The sequence below is a fragment of the Piliocolobus tephrosceles genome, chromosome 1 (genome assembly GCF_002776525.5).
Source record: "Piliocolobus tephrosceles isolate RC106 chromosome 1, ASM277652v3, whole genome shotgun sequence".
Taxonomy (NCBI): domain Eukaryota; kingdom Metazoa; phylum Chordata; class Mammalia; order Primates; family Cercopithecidae; genus Piliocolobus; species Piliocolobus tephrosceles.
Genome location: NC_045434.1, coordinates 211359727 through 211376701, shown reverse-complemented (window position 1 = coordinate 211376701; position 16975 = coordinate 211359727). Strand labels below are relative to the sequence as shown.

Sequence of the window (16975 nt, the reverse complement as noted above, 5' to 3'; positions counted from 1 at the left end):
CACTGCAAGCTCCGCCTCCCGGGTTCCCGCCATTCTCCTGCCTCAGCCTCCTGAGTAGCTGGGACTACAGGTGCCCGCCACCTCGCCTGGCTAGTTCTTTGTATTTTTTAGTAGAGACGGGGTTTCACCGTGTTAGCCAGGATGGTCTCGATCTCCTGACCTGGTGATCCGCCTGTCTCGGCCTCCCAAAGTGCTGGGATTACAGGCTTGGGCCACCGTGCCTGGCCTAATTTTTGTATTTTTAGTAGAAATGGAGTTTCTTGATGTTGGCCAGGATGGTCTCGATCTCTTGATCTCATGATCCGCCTGCCTCATCCTCCCAAAGTGCTAGGATTACAGGTGTCAGCCACCGTGCCTGGCCGGAGCCATTTTACTTTTAATGGACATTAGATTGTTTCACTTTTGGGGTCATTACAAATACTACTGCTGTGAAAATACCTGTACATGTCTTTTTGTGAACATAATATGTGCATTTCTGGTGAGTTCATCTACATTTTTTATTTTTTATGGTATTGACATGTTTGGAGAGTCTGGACTACTTGTTTTGTGAAATGTTCCACCATCTGGATTTGTCTGATTTGTTCCCTTACGTTTAGATCCAGGTTAAACATTCTTTGTTTTTTGAGATGGAGTCTCGCTCTGTCACCCAGGCTGGATGGAGTGCAGTGGCCGGATCTCGCTCACTGCAAGCTCCACCTCCCGGGTTTATGCCATTCTCCTGCCTCAGCCTCCCAAGTAGCTGGGACTACAGGTGCCCGCCACCTCGCCTGGCTAGTTTTTTGTATTTTTTAGTAGAGACGGGGTTTCACCGTGTTAGCCAGGATGGTCTCGATCTCCTGACCTCGTGATCCACCCGTCTCGGCCTCCCAAAGTGCTGGGATTACAGGCTTGAGCCACCGCGGCTGGCCCAGGTTAAACATTCTTTTGTGAGAATATTAAATAAGTGACATTGTGTCTATTTGTGTATCACATCTGGAGGAACGTGTCCCATTGTTGAAGATTAAGTTTGATTGCTTGGTTAAGGTGGTGTCTATCACATTTCTCCATCATAAAGGTAACTTGCTAAACTGGTTGCTTTCTTTGCAACTTTGCTAGTATTTTTTTAAATTTTTGAGACAGGGTCTCACTCTGTCACCCTGGCTAGAGTGCAGTGGCACAGTCATGGCTCACTGCAGTCTTGACCTCCTGGGCTCAAGCAGTCCTCCTGCCTTGGCCTCCCAAAGTGCTAGGATTACACATGTGAACCTGGCCAAGTTTTTTTTTTTTTTTTTGAGATGGAGTCTTGCTTTGTCTCTGGGCTGGAATGCAGTGGTGTGATCTCGGCTCACCGCAATCTCCGCCTCTCAGGTTCAAGTGATTGTCCTGCCTTAGCCTCCGAAGTAGCTGGGACTACAGTAGGTGTGCACCACCATGCCTGGCTAACTTTTTGTATTTTAGTAGAGACGGGGTTTCACTGTGTTGGCCAGGATGGCCTCGATCTCCTGATCTCACGATCTGCCCCCCTCGGCCTCCCAAAGTGCTGGGATTACAGGCATGAGCCACCGCGCCCAGCCTGGCCAAGTTTTTGTCAGTATTTTAGATTTAATATTTTGTTGACTGACAAAGTCTTATGGCCTAAACTTTACTGTGGAATTCGAATAGGTGTGTTGTGATCAGTTTGAGTTTTGACAAATTGTGTATACCTGTGTTTTTTTTTTTTTTTTGAGGCGGAGTCTTGCTCTGTTGCCCGGACTGGAGTGCAGTGGCCGGATCTCAGCTCACTGCAAGCTCCGCCTCCCGGGTTTACGCCATTCTCCTGCCTCAGCCTCCGGTGTAGCTGAGACTACAGGCGCCCGCCACCTCGCCCAACTAGTTTTTGTATTTTTAGTAGAGACGGGGTTTCACCGTGTTAGCCAGGATGGTCTCGATCTGCTGACCTCGTGATCCGCCCGTCTCGGCCTCCCAAAGTGCTGGGATTACAGGCTTGAGCCACCGCGCCCGGCCGACAAATTGTGTATACCTGTGTAACCACTACCGCCCCTAAACCTGTGTAACCAACACTGCCACAAGCAAGATCAACAGTTTCAGTATCCCTAAATGTTCCCTTATACCCCTTCCCAGTGAATCCTTGCCTGTGGTCCTACGAAATCTGAACTGTTTTCTATTACTATAGATTATATTTGTCCCTCCTAGAATTTCATATAGATGAATTCATTATATATTCTTTTATGTCTTTTTTTTTGAGACAGAGTCTTGCTCTGTTGCCCAGGCTGGAGTGCAGTGGCGCGATCTCCGCTCACTGCAAGCTCCGCCGCCTCCCGGGTTCACGCCATTCTCCTGCCTCAGCCTCCCTAGAAGCTGGGACTACAGGCGCCCGCCACCACGCCTGGGTATTTTTTTTTTTTTTTTGTATTTTTAGTAGAGACAGGATTTCACCGTGTTCGCCAGGATGGTCTCAATCTCCTGACCTCACGATCCGCCTGTCTCGGCCTCCCAAAGTGCTGGATTTACGGGGGGAGCCCCCCCGGCCCACCTCTTTTGTCCTTTTTTTTTTTTTTGAGAGGGAGTCTCTTTCTCTGTCGCCCAGGCTGGAGTGCAGTGGCGCAGTCTCAGCTCAATGCAACCTCCGCCTCCCGGGTTCACGCCATTCTCCTGCCTCAGCCTCCAGAGTAGCTGGGACTACAGGCTCCTGCCACCTCGCCTGGCTAATTTTTTGCATTTTTAGTAGAGACGGAGTTTCACCGTGTTAGCCAGGATGGTCTCGATCTCCTGACCTTGTGATCCGCCCGTCTCGGCCTCCCAAAGTGCTGGGATTACAGGCTTGAGCCACCGCGCCCGGCCTTTACTTACATATTTTTAAATTATGTATTTAGTTTTAAAAATAGACGTGAGGCTGTTAAACTTTTTTATTTTTTCCAGAGTCAGTTTTGGTATGTTTTGTCTTCAGGAATTTGTCTTTATTTCAGCTATCTCGGCTCTCTGCAACCTTTGCTTCCTGAGTAAAAGCGATTCTCCTACCTCAGCCTCCTGAGTAGCTGGGTTTACAGGTGCCTGCCACCATGCTTGGCTAATTTTTGTATTTTTAGTGGAGATGGGGTTTCACTATACTGGCCAGCCTGGTCTCGAACTCCTGACCTCAGGTGATCCACCCTCCCAAAATGCTGGGATTACGGGCGTGAGCCACCGCACCTGGCCTGAAATTTTTATTTTACATATTATACTTTTCATGTCTAGAAATTCTATTTTCTTTTTTTTTGAGATGGAATCTCACTCTGTTGCCCAGGCTGGAGTGCAGTGGCGTGATCTCAGCTCACTGCAAGCTCCGTCTCCCGGGTTCACCCCGTTCTTCTGTCTCAGCCTCCTGAGTAGCTGGGACTACAAGTGCCTGCCACCATGCCTAGCTATTTTTTATTTTATTTTATTTTATTTTTAGTAGAGAAGGGATTTCACCGTGTTAGCCAGGACATTCTCGATCTCTTGACCTCGTGATCCACCCTCCCTGGCCTCCCAAAGTGCTGGGATTATAGGCGTGAGCTACTGCGCCTGGCCATGTGTTGAAATTTTTGATTGGATGCTGGATATTGTGATTCAGTATTGTTGAGGTTCTGGTTTTCGTGGTCTTTAAAGAGTATTTAAAGCTTTGTTCTTCTGGGCAGTTTTTTTATGGTTTAGTTTTATTATTTTGAGTTCTGTTTTTTAGCTTTGTTAGAGTGGGTCTGGATAATCTTTAATCTAGGGATCATTTGACCTCCCCTACCAAGATGTGGCCCTTCTAGGTCTCTCCTGAATGCCCTGTGAGGACACTCCAGTCTGGCTGCTTGGGACTCGTGATTCCTCAGAGTTCTAAAAAATGTTCAGCTCATAGCTTCTTCATCACTGTGGAGTTTCACCCTATCCATGCACACATTTTAGTATTCAGCAAAGACTTGAGAGAACATCCAGGCAGATTTCTGGAGCACTTTTTCTGCATAGCTCTTTCTTTCTGAAGTCTGTCCTGCAGCTTTCAGCTGCCTTGGCCTCCCTGAACTCTCATCTCTGTCTCTTGAACTCAAGTGGACTGCATGCTCTGCTGGGGATCCCCCTCTGTCTCCTGGGTCTGAAATGTGTCTCCTGGAAGGAAGCTAGAGTGATTTTAGGGCTCAAGTAATTTGTTTCTCTGCTTTCAGGGATCATAGTCCTGCACTGCCTGCTGTCCAATGTGTACACACAGTGGTTTTATTTATTTGGCTTAGTTTTCTAATTGGTTACAGTGGGAGGGCAAATCTGTTCCCTGTTACTCCATCATGACCCGAAGTTGACTTTGAACAGAGGAGTGACATGAAATAACTTATCATCTCCTCTAATCCTGAATGTGAGGTGGTAGTATTATTCCCGTTATTTCCATAGATGAGGAAACTGAGGCTTAGAGAGGTTGAGCAGCGTACCTCCAAATCACTGAGTTTTTTTTTCTTTTCTTTTTTTTTTTTGAGATGGAGTCTCGCTCTGTCGCCCAGGCTGGAGTGCAGTGGCGCGATGTCGGCTCACTGCAAGCTCTGCCTCCCGGGTTCACGCCATTCTCCTGCCTCAGCCTCCTGAATAGCTGGGACTACAGGCGCCGCCACCACGCCCGGCTAATTTTTAGTAGAGATGGGGTTTCACCGTGTTAGCCAGGATGGTCTCGATCTCCTGACCTTGTGATCCGCCCACCTCAGCCTCCCAAAGTGCTGGGATTACAGCGTGAGCCACCGCACCCGGCCTCACTGAGTTCTTAATGCCACAGCTTGTGTACTTTCTGTCATGTCACTGCATCTCAAAGGATATTGGTGGGATTGAATCTTATTCCCAGCAGAAAACTACACAGACTAGCTTAGGACATGTCTGGAGTCACAGTCACTGGGCAGAAGCGGGATGGGTACTCCTAGACCTGGAGCTTCTGCCAGTTGCTGAAATCCGTGAGCTGCTTGTGAGCTTGTTCTCTGTTGGGCAGCAGGTCAGGATCTGGGAACGCCTTCCAGTTGGGGAAGGTCAGAGCCTTGGCAGCAGGAGTGAGAGCACCTTTGTCTCTACCAAAAGAAAAGCATTTTTCTCTCTGCTGCCGTAGTCTTTGCCTGACTTGTTTTTTAAAACGGTTTTCTGCTTTTGCTTTCTTCCCTTCCTGCTCTCCCCATTTGGGCCTCTGAGGATCCCGGGCATGGATTGCCTTATATCTGTTTCTTATATTGTTATAATACATGCCTGTGGGTAGTTTCTGAGCCTTTTTTTTTTTCTTGAGACAGGGTCTTACTCTGTTACTCAGGCTGGAGTGTAGTGTTGTGATCACAGCTCACCACAGCCTCAACCTCCTGGACTCAGTTGATCCTCCCACTTCAACCTGCTGGGTAGCTGGGACTTACAGGCGTGTGCCACCATGCCTGGCTAATTTTTGTGTTTTTTAGTAGAGACAGGGTTTTGCCATGTTGCTCAGGCTGGTCTTGAACTCCTGGGTCCAAGCGATCCTCCCGCCTCGGCCTCCCAAAGTGCTGGTAGGAACCACCATGCCTGGCCTTGTTTTTTTTAATCATGGACTACCCTGTGAAGATTTCTAGGATCAGCTGGAGATGGGGTTTTGCTATGTTGGCCATATGTTGGCCAGATTGGTCTTTTTTTTTTTTTTTTTTTTGAGACGGAGTCTTACTCTGTTGCCCGGGCTGGAGTGCAGTGGCCGGATCTCAGCTCACTGCAAGCTCCGCCTCCTGGGTTCACGCCATTCTCCTGCCTCAGCCTCCCGAGTAGCTGGGACTACAGGCACCTGCCACCTCGCCTGGCTAATTTTTTGCATTTTTAGTAGAGACGGAGTTTCACCGTGTTAGCCAGGATGGTCTCGATCTCCTGACCTCGTGATCCGCCCGTCTCGGCCTCCCAAAGTGCTGGGATTACAGGCTTGAGCCACCGCGCCCGGCCCCAGCTTGGTCTTGAACTCCTGACCTCAGGTGATCCACCTGCCTCGACCTCCCAAAGTGCTGGGATTATAGGTATGAGCTACTCTGCCTCGCCCGCTTTAATTTTTTAAAGAGCTAGTATTGTGGAAGATTTTTTAAAAAAATAAGTAGTACTGTTTAAAAACACAGGGTATTCCACGATTAACAAAATTTTTAAAAAGGCTGGGTGTGGTGGCTCACATTTGTATTCCCACCTTCAAACTGGGACTATGGCTCTGGGAAGCCATGACTTGAGGAATTTGGAGTGTTGCTGTTTCAAATTCCATGGTAGGAATTATGCATACACATGTATCCTTTTTTTGTTTTTGAGACAGGGTCTTACTCTGTTGACCAAGCTGGAATACAGTGGCACCATATAGCTCACTGTAATCTCTGCCTCCTGGGGTCAAGCAATCCTCCTTCCCCAGCCTCCTGAGTAGCTGGGACTACAGGATGCACCACCACACCAAGCTAATTTTTAAATTTTTTGTAGAGATGGGATCTTGCTGTGTTGCCCATGCTGGTCTCAAACTCCTGGCTTTAAGTGATCCTTCCATTGTAGCCTCCCAGAGTGCCGGGTTTATAGGTGTGAGCCATTACACTTGGCTATGCTGCTTCTTCCATTTTTTTTTTTTTTTTTTTGAGACAGGGTCTCACTCTGTCACCCAGGCTGGAGTGCAGTGGCGTGATCTCAGCTCACTATAAGCTCCGTCTCCTGGGTTCAAGCGATTCTTGTGCCTCTGCCTCCCGAGTAGCTGGGACTACAGGCATGCACCTCCACACCCAGCTTATTTTTGCATTTTTTTGTAGAGATGGGGTTTTGCCATGTTGGCCGGGCTGGTCTCTAACTTCTGGCCTCAAGTGATCGCCCGCCTCAGCCTCCCGAAGTGCTGGGATTACAGGCATGAGCCACCGTGCTCTGCCGGCCATACTTCTTATATGCTTTGAATATCCTTGGCAGAATATACAAGGAACCAGTGTCAGTGTGGGTCCCTTAGGGTTGGAATGAGAGGGAGGCTTTCTTTTTTACTTTTAATATTACATTTTTTAAAACAATTCATTTACATGGCTTATAATTTAAAAGATACTAAAGGATATATGATGAAAGAGACATATTTGGCACTGTGTACCATTTAAAGTTCTTCCCTCTGGTAAATACTAGCTGTTCAAGGGATGAACTAATTTTAAGAGCAGTTCCTTGGTGAAAACAATTCATAGTGATTAGTTTTATTTTAGGAAGAAAGTTTTGGGTTAAGTCAGAATGGGGCTTCCTAAATACTAAAGCTGTTTGCTTTTGTGTGTTTTGACTGGTCAAATAACCTACATTATTATTTATGGGGTAGCATTAAGGTTGTTGCTTAATAAAATGTGGTTTAAACAAAACTTGCTTATTTTGATTAAGTAGAAGTGTTCAAATCTCTGTAGTACCAGTTACTATCTGAGTAATCATGGGCAAGTTATTTAACTTCTTTGCCTCAGTTTCCTCATCAGCAGTAATTTGATATACTTACTGTGAAAATTAAAGAAGGAAAGAGCTAAGTGAATGTTAGCACTTAGTATCTACCAAGTGGAGTGGAGGAAAACCCTCAGGAAGATAATGAACTGAAGAATCTAAATAATCCATTCAGTTGAGTTGTCACCATTGTTCAGTTTTTTGTTGCCCATTCGTTCATTTATTCATTCATTCAACAAATTTCTTTTTTTTTTTCTTTTTTCTTTTTTTTTTTTTAAGACGGAGTCTCGCTCTGCCGCCCAGGCTGGAGTGCAGTGGCCGAATCTCAGCTCACTGCAAGCTCCGCCTCCTAGGTTTACGCCATTCTCCTGCCTCAGCCTCCCGAGTAGCTGGGACTACAGGCGCCCGCCAAATCGCCCGGCTAGTTTTTTGTATTTTTTAGTAGAGACGGGGTTTCACCGTGTTAGCCAGGATGGTCTCGATCTCGTACCTCGTGATCCACCCGTCTCGGCCTCCCAAAGTGCTGGGATTACAGGCTTGAGCCACCGCGCCCGGCCCATTCAACAAATTTCTATTGAAGGCCTCCTCTGTGCCTGGCACTGTCCTAGGCCCCGGGGATACAGTGACAAGCAAACACAGGCAGTTTCTGCACACGTGGAGTTTATCATCTGGTGAGAGAGACAGGCCTTAGCCCAATAGTCACACAGATGTAAAGTTGCAGGTCTGCTCAGGTCCTTGAAGGAGAGGCAGGTGGTGCTACGTGAGTGTGTCATAGGGAGATCTGACCTAGTCATGGATGTCAGAGAAGGAATGTTTCCCTGAGGAAGTGTCTTAGCTTGATCTGAAGGATGAATTAAAGGGAAGGAAGGGAAGGAAGGGCATGTGCAGAGGCGCAGTGACAGAGAAAGCAAAGGCCAGTGCGTCTGTAGGGGGCAGAAGTGGGGAATGTGGTGCCACTTGAGACCTGAGATGTAGTCAGAGTAGATGTTAGGCCTTGTAGGCCATGCTGCGGTTTTTTGTCTTTTAAGAGCAATGAGAAGCCCTTAAATTTGTTGTGTTTACTGGGGTGAGTGGGTGGATAAGGAATGGGACGATCAGATTCTCCTTTGGAAATGATAGTCTGTTTGCATCACAGAATAGGAATTGGAAGAGCACCAGCACTGATGAGAAGGCTGACGCAGAGGTCTAGGCAGGGGATTTTAGTAGATTGGACCAAAGTGATAGCAGTAGAGATGGAGAAAAACGAACGGATTGTTTCCATGGACTTTTAAATTTTTTTTGAGACAGGGTCTGGCTCTGTCATCTGGGCTGGAGTGCAGTGGTGTGATCACAGTTTACCACAGCCTTGAATTTCCAGGCTCAAGGGATCCTTCTGCCTCAGCTTCCTGAATAGCTGCGAGTACAAGTGCACACCACCATACCTGGCCCATTTTTGTATTTTTTGTAGAGATGAGGATTTGCCATGTTGCCCAGGCTAGTCTCAAACTCCTGGGCTCAAGCAATCCATCCACCTGGGCCTCCCAAAGTGCCAGCATTTACACTACTCTTCCATGAATATTGAGGAAGGAATGTTGACAGACTTGATGTAATGAGTTAGCTCTGGGAGCAAGGGAGAAAGAGCTGTCTCAAGATGGCCTTTTGGATTCTAGTTTACATCGTTTGGTGGTTTGTCCCAGCATGCCAAGAGGGAATGCTGGAAGAAGACATAGGTGGCAGAGAGGACTGTGAGTCTGCTCCAGGGCAGCTTAAGTCAAAGAAGAGGCAGGAAGGCAGTCAGATGTGTACCTCAGAGGGGCATGGGCTGGAGCTCTAAAGGTTTGAACTTAGCAATGTCTGGAGCTTGGGGAGGGCGGGAGGCAGGGAGGCAGGGAAAGCTTGCTCAGATTCCCTGAGACTGACCCTCACTCTAGATAGTTTCCTGCTGGCTGACCTCTTGTCCTGGGTGGTGAGGCTTTTGGGACAGGACTTCGGATGGAGGGATAGAGTCCTTCATCCAGCAGAGTGCTTGCCACTGTGCTGTGTGCCAGCTATGTGGTAGCAACTGGCATGAGGAATTCTTTGGGAACCCCTCTGTGGACTGGGCTTCTGTCCTTTTTCAAGGCAGCCTGGCACTTCCATCTGATCTGTAATAGCTGGGAGAATGGAGGCTGCAGGCTGTCTCCTGGGACACACAGATTTCGCTGCACTCGTCTGGATATTATCTGTAGATAGATGGCAATTGACCTGACCATCAGTCACAGTAAACTAATCATAGCTCACTTAGCATCATACCTGCTTGCTTTATTCTTTTGGAGATTTGTAAATTTCTTCAGAATCTGTCTCTACCTCTGCCTCTGCCTTTCTCTGAATTTTGGCCGGGTCAGTCAAGGGTCGAAGGTGCCTGTGAGGGTGAGGTAGTGGCCCCAAGGAGGAGGAAACAGGCTAGAGCCAGGGGCTCAGCTGCAGTGCTGCCTGCTCGCCTGGAGGTTGGTCTGCTTATATGTCAGCCTGTCACTAGCTTATTTCCAAGAAGGATTTAAGCCTGGTACTTCCTTTACTATTGTGGGGTGGTGTCCTTAGTGGCAGGGGATAAATAGGCACCCGTGTGGTTTACTGGCTTCTGGGCTCCAGAAATTAGATGCCCAGAGAAAATCCTGAGCGTGGGCAGCTGGGGCCCCCTGGTGGTGGAATCTGGTTCTCCACTGCTGCGCGGCTTTTCTTCCCAGTCCCCTGACGTTGGGGAGGTGGCAGAAAGAGGAGGTGTTGCGCTCTGTGTTCAAGCCTTTTCTCTGGACTCTACTCTTCTCGTGGATTTTGTGACTGTCCCCAGCCCTTGCTGCTCAGTAGGTGGTCGTGGGCCTTCCTGAGCAGAACCAAGCCTTGTTCTTGGAGTGCTGTGGCAGCGAACCCAGAAACAGTCTATCTTCCCTGCTGCATTCAGAGTCTTTGGGCTACTTTTTACAGGTAGTCCACTGCAGAATACTTTCATGTCATGAAAAACCGGTGAGAGATGTGAGAAAGAGGTGCTAGCGTGCATCGTTTGAGAATGGAACATCTTTGGTTTTTTGATGTCCATTGGGTGGCACTGTGATCTTATTTTTGTTTCCATTTTTCTTTGCAGCCAAGCTCTACTCCAGGAAGTGAAAATGTGCTGCCTCGAGAGCCGCTGGTAAGTACCTAAGATGTGTGGTATCACTTTCTAGTAATTAAAATGCCATGCGAGTGAAAAGAAACCTTCTGTTCCTATGGTTCTGCATCAGTAGTGTCCCTTTAAAAGTAGCTGTTACCTAGAGACTGCCTCTATCAGTGACCTCTGACTTCTCTTCTCACGTGCAGAGATGACTGAGATCTCCCCTTAGTAAAGCCTGGTCTTTTCTAGAACTAAAAGCATCCACCCCAGATGGTCCTGCGCCACTTTGTTTGTGGCTGATCGATAGTAATTAGTGAGATTCCTGCGCCTGTGGGAGGCTGAGGTGGAGTGAGGTGGCTGGGCTTCTAGACTGTCTGAAGTACCCGCCCCCTGCTCTGCCCCTTAGGGTGTGAGTGCCTCAGTGGCCTTTAAAGAACAGGTAAGCGACGGAATTCTGGTTTTGCCTGGTGGGTAATTGTGTGATAGTCATTCCCAACACTGTCTTCTTACACTGTGGATAGGGAAGAGGCCTGGTAAGCCCTACAGGTAATTTTCTCTCCCATGTGCTTTTCATTTAGCGGCCAGAGTCCCTGGCTGCCCACCCCATTTTCATTCTTTTTTGCTTTTCAGGGCCTGCTGTAAATCCTCTTGGCTGGGTAGTAAGACTGGTTCTGTACAAACCAGATAAGTTTGATGGCAGAGCCAGCTCCAGGTTTAACTTTTCAGAGCTTTTCTTCCTGCCTAGCGATAGCAGGCGTAGGGCTGTACTGCCAAGGCTTTGTTTCAACAGGGCCTGTGGTTTCACCTGCTTTGCTTCACTCCCCATCTGGCAGTCGTGGGAGGAGATGACGTGAGGGCCTTAGCGGGTATGAACATGTCTGAATTCCAGCGTGTACAAAGTCTTTCCCAGGCTAAGGGCGAGTTGGATCCAGTTGAGCTGTCTGTAGAAAGGCCGAGGTGATACAAGCACTGCCGGGACTGTTTCAGGGGAGCAGTGTTGTCATTTGTGTCACCTGCTGTTATGTCACCAGTTACGGGCTTATATCCCGGTACTCCCATGGTGGCCTCGTTTCACTCTTTTGATATTGCCCAGATCCTTCCTTGAGGTCATGGTGGTGGGAAAGCCAAGGAGGCCCTGCCTTGCCAGTGCCTCAGGACGTCTGCTGGCTTCCCTTGGGCCTGCCTCAGTGCCCCTCAGGCCGAAGTTGTGGTGGTTTGCGACTGAAGTACAGATTGGACACTGTAGGCTGTGGCAGTCCTCTCTTTCCTCTGTCTTTTCCAATTTTGGTGTACCCATTTAACTGATCACGGGAAGACTGGCCAGTCCATCTTTTGGGGCTTGATTCGACAAGCTCTTTGGGAGCCCTGAGCAGTTGGCCAGCTCACTGATTTCTGGTGTTTGGAGCCCTGCAGACCCCTTGCTCTGCTGCTGTTTCTGTGCCCTGCTCTTCCTGCTGCACTGTGCATCTGCTTATTGGTTGGTTGTATTTTTATTTCTTTCTTTTCTGGGAGGCCCTGAGCAGTCTTCAAACCCTAGTAGCCTGTGATCGTCCAGAGTTCAGACTCATTCTCTCCAGGCCAACTCCACAATTACCTTATATTTAATTAATATTTTTTCTCCTCTTTACGTACTTGCTGCATAATTGCTCAGAGGAAAGAAAACACATAGCAGCAATTTATATATATATAAAAAAAATAATTAAAAAAACCCCGAAATAAACTCCCATCTCATTTGGGCTGATCCTATGAGTTGGGTAATTAGGGCCCTATTAAAAGGTAGACCCTTTCTCCTTCCCTCCCTTTTTTGTTTATTAATTTTTTTATATTAAACTCCCACAGTCTCTCAGTCATGCCCTTATTGCTTTTGGCCAAGCATTTGCAGCAGCCTGATTAAACGGGGGCACCAGCCGAGGCGCGTGGTCTTGTGTGAACTACTTCTTCCTCCTGGGAGTGGTGTTGGGAGGGTGTCGGGCAGAGGAGCCTGCTGAGGACTCGTGTGGCAGGACGGGGACACGGGATGGGCAGCCCCCTTGCACAGAAAGCCCCACAGCTCAGTGTGGTGGTTCATGAAAACACACAGCACTCAGCCCTTCCACAGGGAGGGCGCTTTCTCAGGCCATGTGTGTTCGCCGTCTCCTGCGTGCTCAGCTTAGCCCAGCTCAGGCCTGAGGATGGGGAACAATTGAGGAATAAAACTAAACCTTGTTCTCGAGTAATTCACGTATTTTACTTGGGGAAGAAAAGGCATTTATACACATGAAATAATTAGCAAACTGCACACGACTGTATGTAATTTTAGCAAATAGCACAACATTGTGTATCATTTGGTGCAGAGCTGCCTGATTGGGCGTAGGAGAGAGCCCCCAGTTATTCAGAGAAAGAAGAGCTCTGCGGAGGGCGAGGGGACACTTAAGGATGGCTTTTGTGAAACTTGAAGCCAGGCCTCGAGGGATGGGATATTTCAGTGTTGGGGGAACACACTGCTAAGTTGTTTTGTTTTTGTTTTTTATTATTATTATTTTTTCCTTTAAGCTTCAGGAAGTATATATTCTTTTTGTTTTTAACTGAATGCATATTTTTCATAGAATTCCTTAATGGAAGTTGCCTGGTCTCTACACTAAAGGCAAACAATCTTATTCTTTGTCCCAGACTAGATGATCACTTTGAAATAATTTTTCCCCTTATTAAAAAAGTAAGTTACTGGCCGGGTGCAGTGGCTCATGCCTATCATCCCAGCACTTTGGGAGGCCAAGGTCAGGGGATCACTTGAGGCCAGGAGTTTGAGACCAGCCTGCACTAAATAGAGAGCTCCCATCGCTATTACAAATTTTAACATTAGCCGGGCTTGGTGGCTCACGCCTATACTCTCAGCTGCTCAGGAGGCAGAAGCCAGAGGATCACTTGAGCTCAGGAGTTCGAGGCTGCAGTGAGCTATGATCATGCCGCTGCTCTCCAGCCTGGGCAACAGAGCAAGACTCTGTCTCTGCAACAAAACAAAACAAAAAAAGAATAAAAATAAAAGTAAAGTACGACAGAAGAAGTTCTCTTTAGTAGTCAGTGCGGTGCAGGTGACATTGTGATGTAGTCAATATGTGCATGATTGTTTTGTTTTATTTGCTGGGCAAAGGACTTGATTTTCAGTTCTGTCCACTCTGAATCATAAAAGCAGTTTTGAGATTTTGTGGTGAGAAATATAATCTTGTAGTCTCTAAACGATACATTCGTGTTTATAGCCAAATCCTGGCCTTGATTCTAGCAAAGTAGTGACGCTGCATGTTTCCTTTTCTTGCCCGTTAAATCCTGCCCCAACCCTGGCCTCCAAATCAAACCAACCCAGCAACATTGACCATCTCAGAGGAGTAGTTGCTCTCTAATATCATAATGTCATTAGGGCTGGAGATTGGTGAACAGACCAGTCTTGAGAAATTCTGCAAACTCCAAGTTGAAATTCTCTGTTGTTGACAAAACTCTGCCAAAGTTAAAATGGCTGGTTACTTTCTTCTCTTTATACTCTCTTCACTGAGCTTTGCCTGCTGAGGCAAGGAGTTCAGACAGGCCTCCAGAGTACTGACCTCCAGCTTCCCCCAGACCTGTGAAAACCTGTGAATTTCCCGCAGACCCTGGTTTTCTAGCCACAGTTGTGTGCCTGTCCTCAGGCCCACACAGAGTCTCTGGATCCGGCTCCTTGTGCTGTCCTGGCAGAACCAAATCCCTGCCTGGTCTATAGGTATTTTAGAATGAGCGGACAGTTGTCTGCATAGGGTAATTGAGTTCCCATCTTGCTTGGATACTGAAACTTGGGTTAAGTAAACTTTTGAGGTTCCCACTTAGTCCTATGATTTTTGGTTATTCGAAGCAAGCAGTAAATAAGATTTGATTTACACATCTGCTCACTTGTTTCAACTCAGCTTCTCAGTGTTCAGCAATACTATAGCTCATCTACTTTACACAGGGCTTATGGGTTTTGGCTAAACTAGAATTTTAGCTTTTTGCTCTTTGACACCAAGTTCTCTCTCCTTGGCCATCGTCTCTTCCTTTAACTTTTAGGTGTAGGTTCTTTTAGTTTTTTCTTTCTGTCCTCTTTCCTGCATCTCTCCACCAAAATAATCCCAAAGTACAATTTTTTTTTTTTTTTTTTTGAGACGGAGTCTAGCTCTGTCGCCAGGTTGGAGTGCAGTGGTGTGATCTCGGCTCACTGCATCCTCCGCCTCCCGGGTTCAAGCGATTCTCCTGCCTCAGCCTCCTGAGTAGCTGGGATTACAGGTACGCGCCACCATGCCCAGCTAATTTTTGTATTTTTAGTAAAGACAGGGTTTCACCATGTTGGCCAGGATGGTCTTGATCTCCTGATCCACCTTGGACGGCCCACCTTGGACTCCTAAAGTGCTGGGATTACAGGTGTGAGCCACCGTACCTCGCCCCAAACTACGGTTTTTTTTTTTTTTTTTTGAGATGGAGTCTCGCTCTGTCGCCCAGGCTGGAGTGCAGTGGCCGGATCTCAGCTCACTGCAAGCTCTGCCTCCCGGGTTTATGCCATTCTCCTGCCTCAGCCTCCCAAGTAGCTGGGACTACAGGCGCCCGCCACCTCGCCCAGCTAGTTTTTTGTATTTTTTAGTAGAGACGGGGTTTCACCATGTTAGCCAGGATGGTCTCGATCTCCTGACCTCGTGATCCGCCCGTCTTGGCCTCCCAAAGTGCTGGGATTACAGGCTTGAGCCACCGCGCCCGGCCTACAGTTTTTTTAATAACTGATGACAGCAATTTCTACTTTATCACCTTTTTCTAGGATTACTATTTTTTTGGTATGCTGAATTCTTCAAAATAAAGACGCTCTGCAGTTGCAGATCTAGATTGCGTCTCAGTAGTTTTGCTCTCCAAGTGCCAAAGTACCCTCAGGTTTCTTCCTGAGGCTCAGATGGTACCTTGTCCAGGGGGTTCTACATCATGTATTTGATCTCAGTCCTGGGGAATCTCATCCACCTTACCCCTGGGATACCCAAGATTTTCTCTTTGGTTTTCAAGCCAGTTAACCAGAGACTGGTAATCAGAAGGTGTATTTTGATGGATTCAGGGAGCCAATACTGTGATGTCTTTAAGAATTGTCAAGGCACGGTGGCTCACGCCTGTAATCCCGGCACTTTGGGAGGCCGAGGCAGGTGGATCACCTGAGGTCAGGAGTTCAAGACTAGCCTGGCCAACGTGGCAAAACCCCATCTCTACTAAAAAAAAAAGAAAAAAATTAGCTGGGTGTAGTGGCAGGTACCTCTAATCCCAGCTACTCAGGTGGCGGAGGTTGCAGTGAACCGAGATTGCACTACTGCACTCCAGCCTGGGTGACAGAGCCAGACTCTGTCTCAAAAAAAAAAAAAAAAAAAAAAGCAAAAAGAATAGCTACAGCCAGTTGCCTGTTTGCCTGTCTGCCAGAGACCTCTAACATGTATTCCTGGCATAGTCTCCTCAGTATTTGTATCTTTTGTGACTTTTATGGTTAGAATACTTTGGTGTACTTGTCAGCAGGTTCACTGTGGATAAGTGGTTCTCATTTTTTTTCCCACCAAAACATTTCTTTTTTAGAGATGGTTTTGCGCTCTGTCACCCAGGCTGGAGTGCAGTGGTGCAGTCTCTGTTCATTGCAACCTCTGCCTCCTGGGTTCAAGCGATTCTCTTGCCTTAGTCTCCTGAGTACCTGGGACTACAGGCGTGCACCACCACGGCCAGCTAATTTTTGTATTTTTAGTAGAGATGGGGTTTCACCATGTTGGCCAGGTTGGTCTCGAACTCCTGGACTCAAGTGATCCTCCTGCCTTGGCCTCCCAAAGTGCTGGGACTACAGGCATGAGCCACCACACCTGGCCCCACCAAAACATTTCTGAAGAATGACATTAACATGCTCAATACGTTTCTTTGTGTGCACTCATGTATGCCTGTATGCATGTGTATATGCATGTATATGACAATACATACGTATTTTATAACATTTAAGCATTTTATGGGGAAACAAAATTGATTTTGATACTGTATTCATGAAAGTGTGTTTTTTTTTTTTTTTTTTTCCTGGGACAGAGTTTTGCTCAGTTGCCCAGCCTGGAGTGCAGTGGCACGGTCTCGGCTCACTGCAAGCTTCGTGTCCTGGGTTCACGCCATTCTCCTGCCTCAGCCTCCTGAGTAGCTGGGACTACAGGTGCCCGCCACCACGCCCGTCTAATTTTTTGTATTTTTTAGTAGAGATGGGGTTTCACCGTGTTAGCCAGGATGGTCTCGATCTTGTGACCTCGTGATCCACCTGCCTCGACCTCCCAAAGTGCTGGGATTACAGGCGGGAGCCACTGCGCCCGGCCGAAAGTGTTTTATAAGCACATGGGTAATGAAACCAGCCATTCAGAGATTTCAGGAACTTGTCATTTTCCAGGAAAAATATATAAATATGACAAACCTAATTCTGAAGTATTAAACATAATTATTTAAAAAGTCTGTAGTGGTTGATTTCTGTGCGGAGTT

The 16975-nt window shown here is 47.4% G+C and overlaps 1 protein-coding gene across 3 annotated transcripts in view; it reads left to right on the top strand.

Annotated features, from left to right (window-relative positions):
• The window catches only part of PEX14 (peroxisomal biogenesis factor 14), a 153336-nt gene that overhangs the window by 7679 nt on the left and 128682 nt on the right, over positions 1 to 16975 (top strand). For 2 of the 3 annotated variants that reach the window (XM_023215316.1, XM_023215315.1), the window contains one exon: positions 10469 to 10516. In XM_023215316.1, coding sequence (XP_023071084.1) covers positions 10469 to 10516 — 48 coding nt within the window. Of the gene's footprint in view, positions 1 to 10258; positions 10312 to 10468; positions 10517 to 16975 lie in introns of those variants that run through there. The other variant, XM_023215318.2, reaches the window with a different exon arrangement.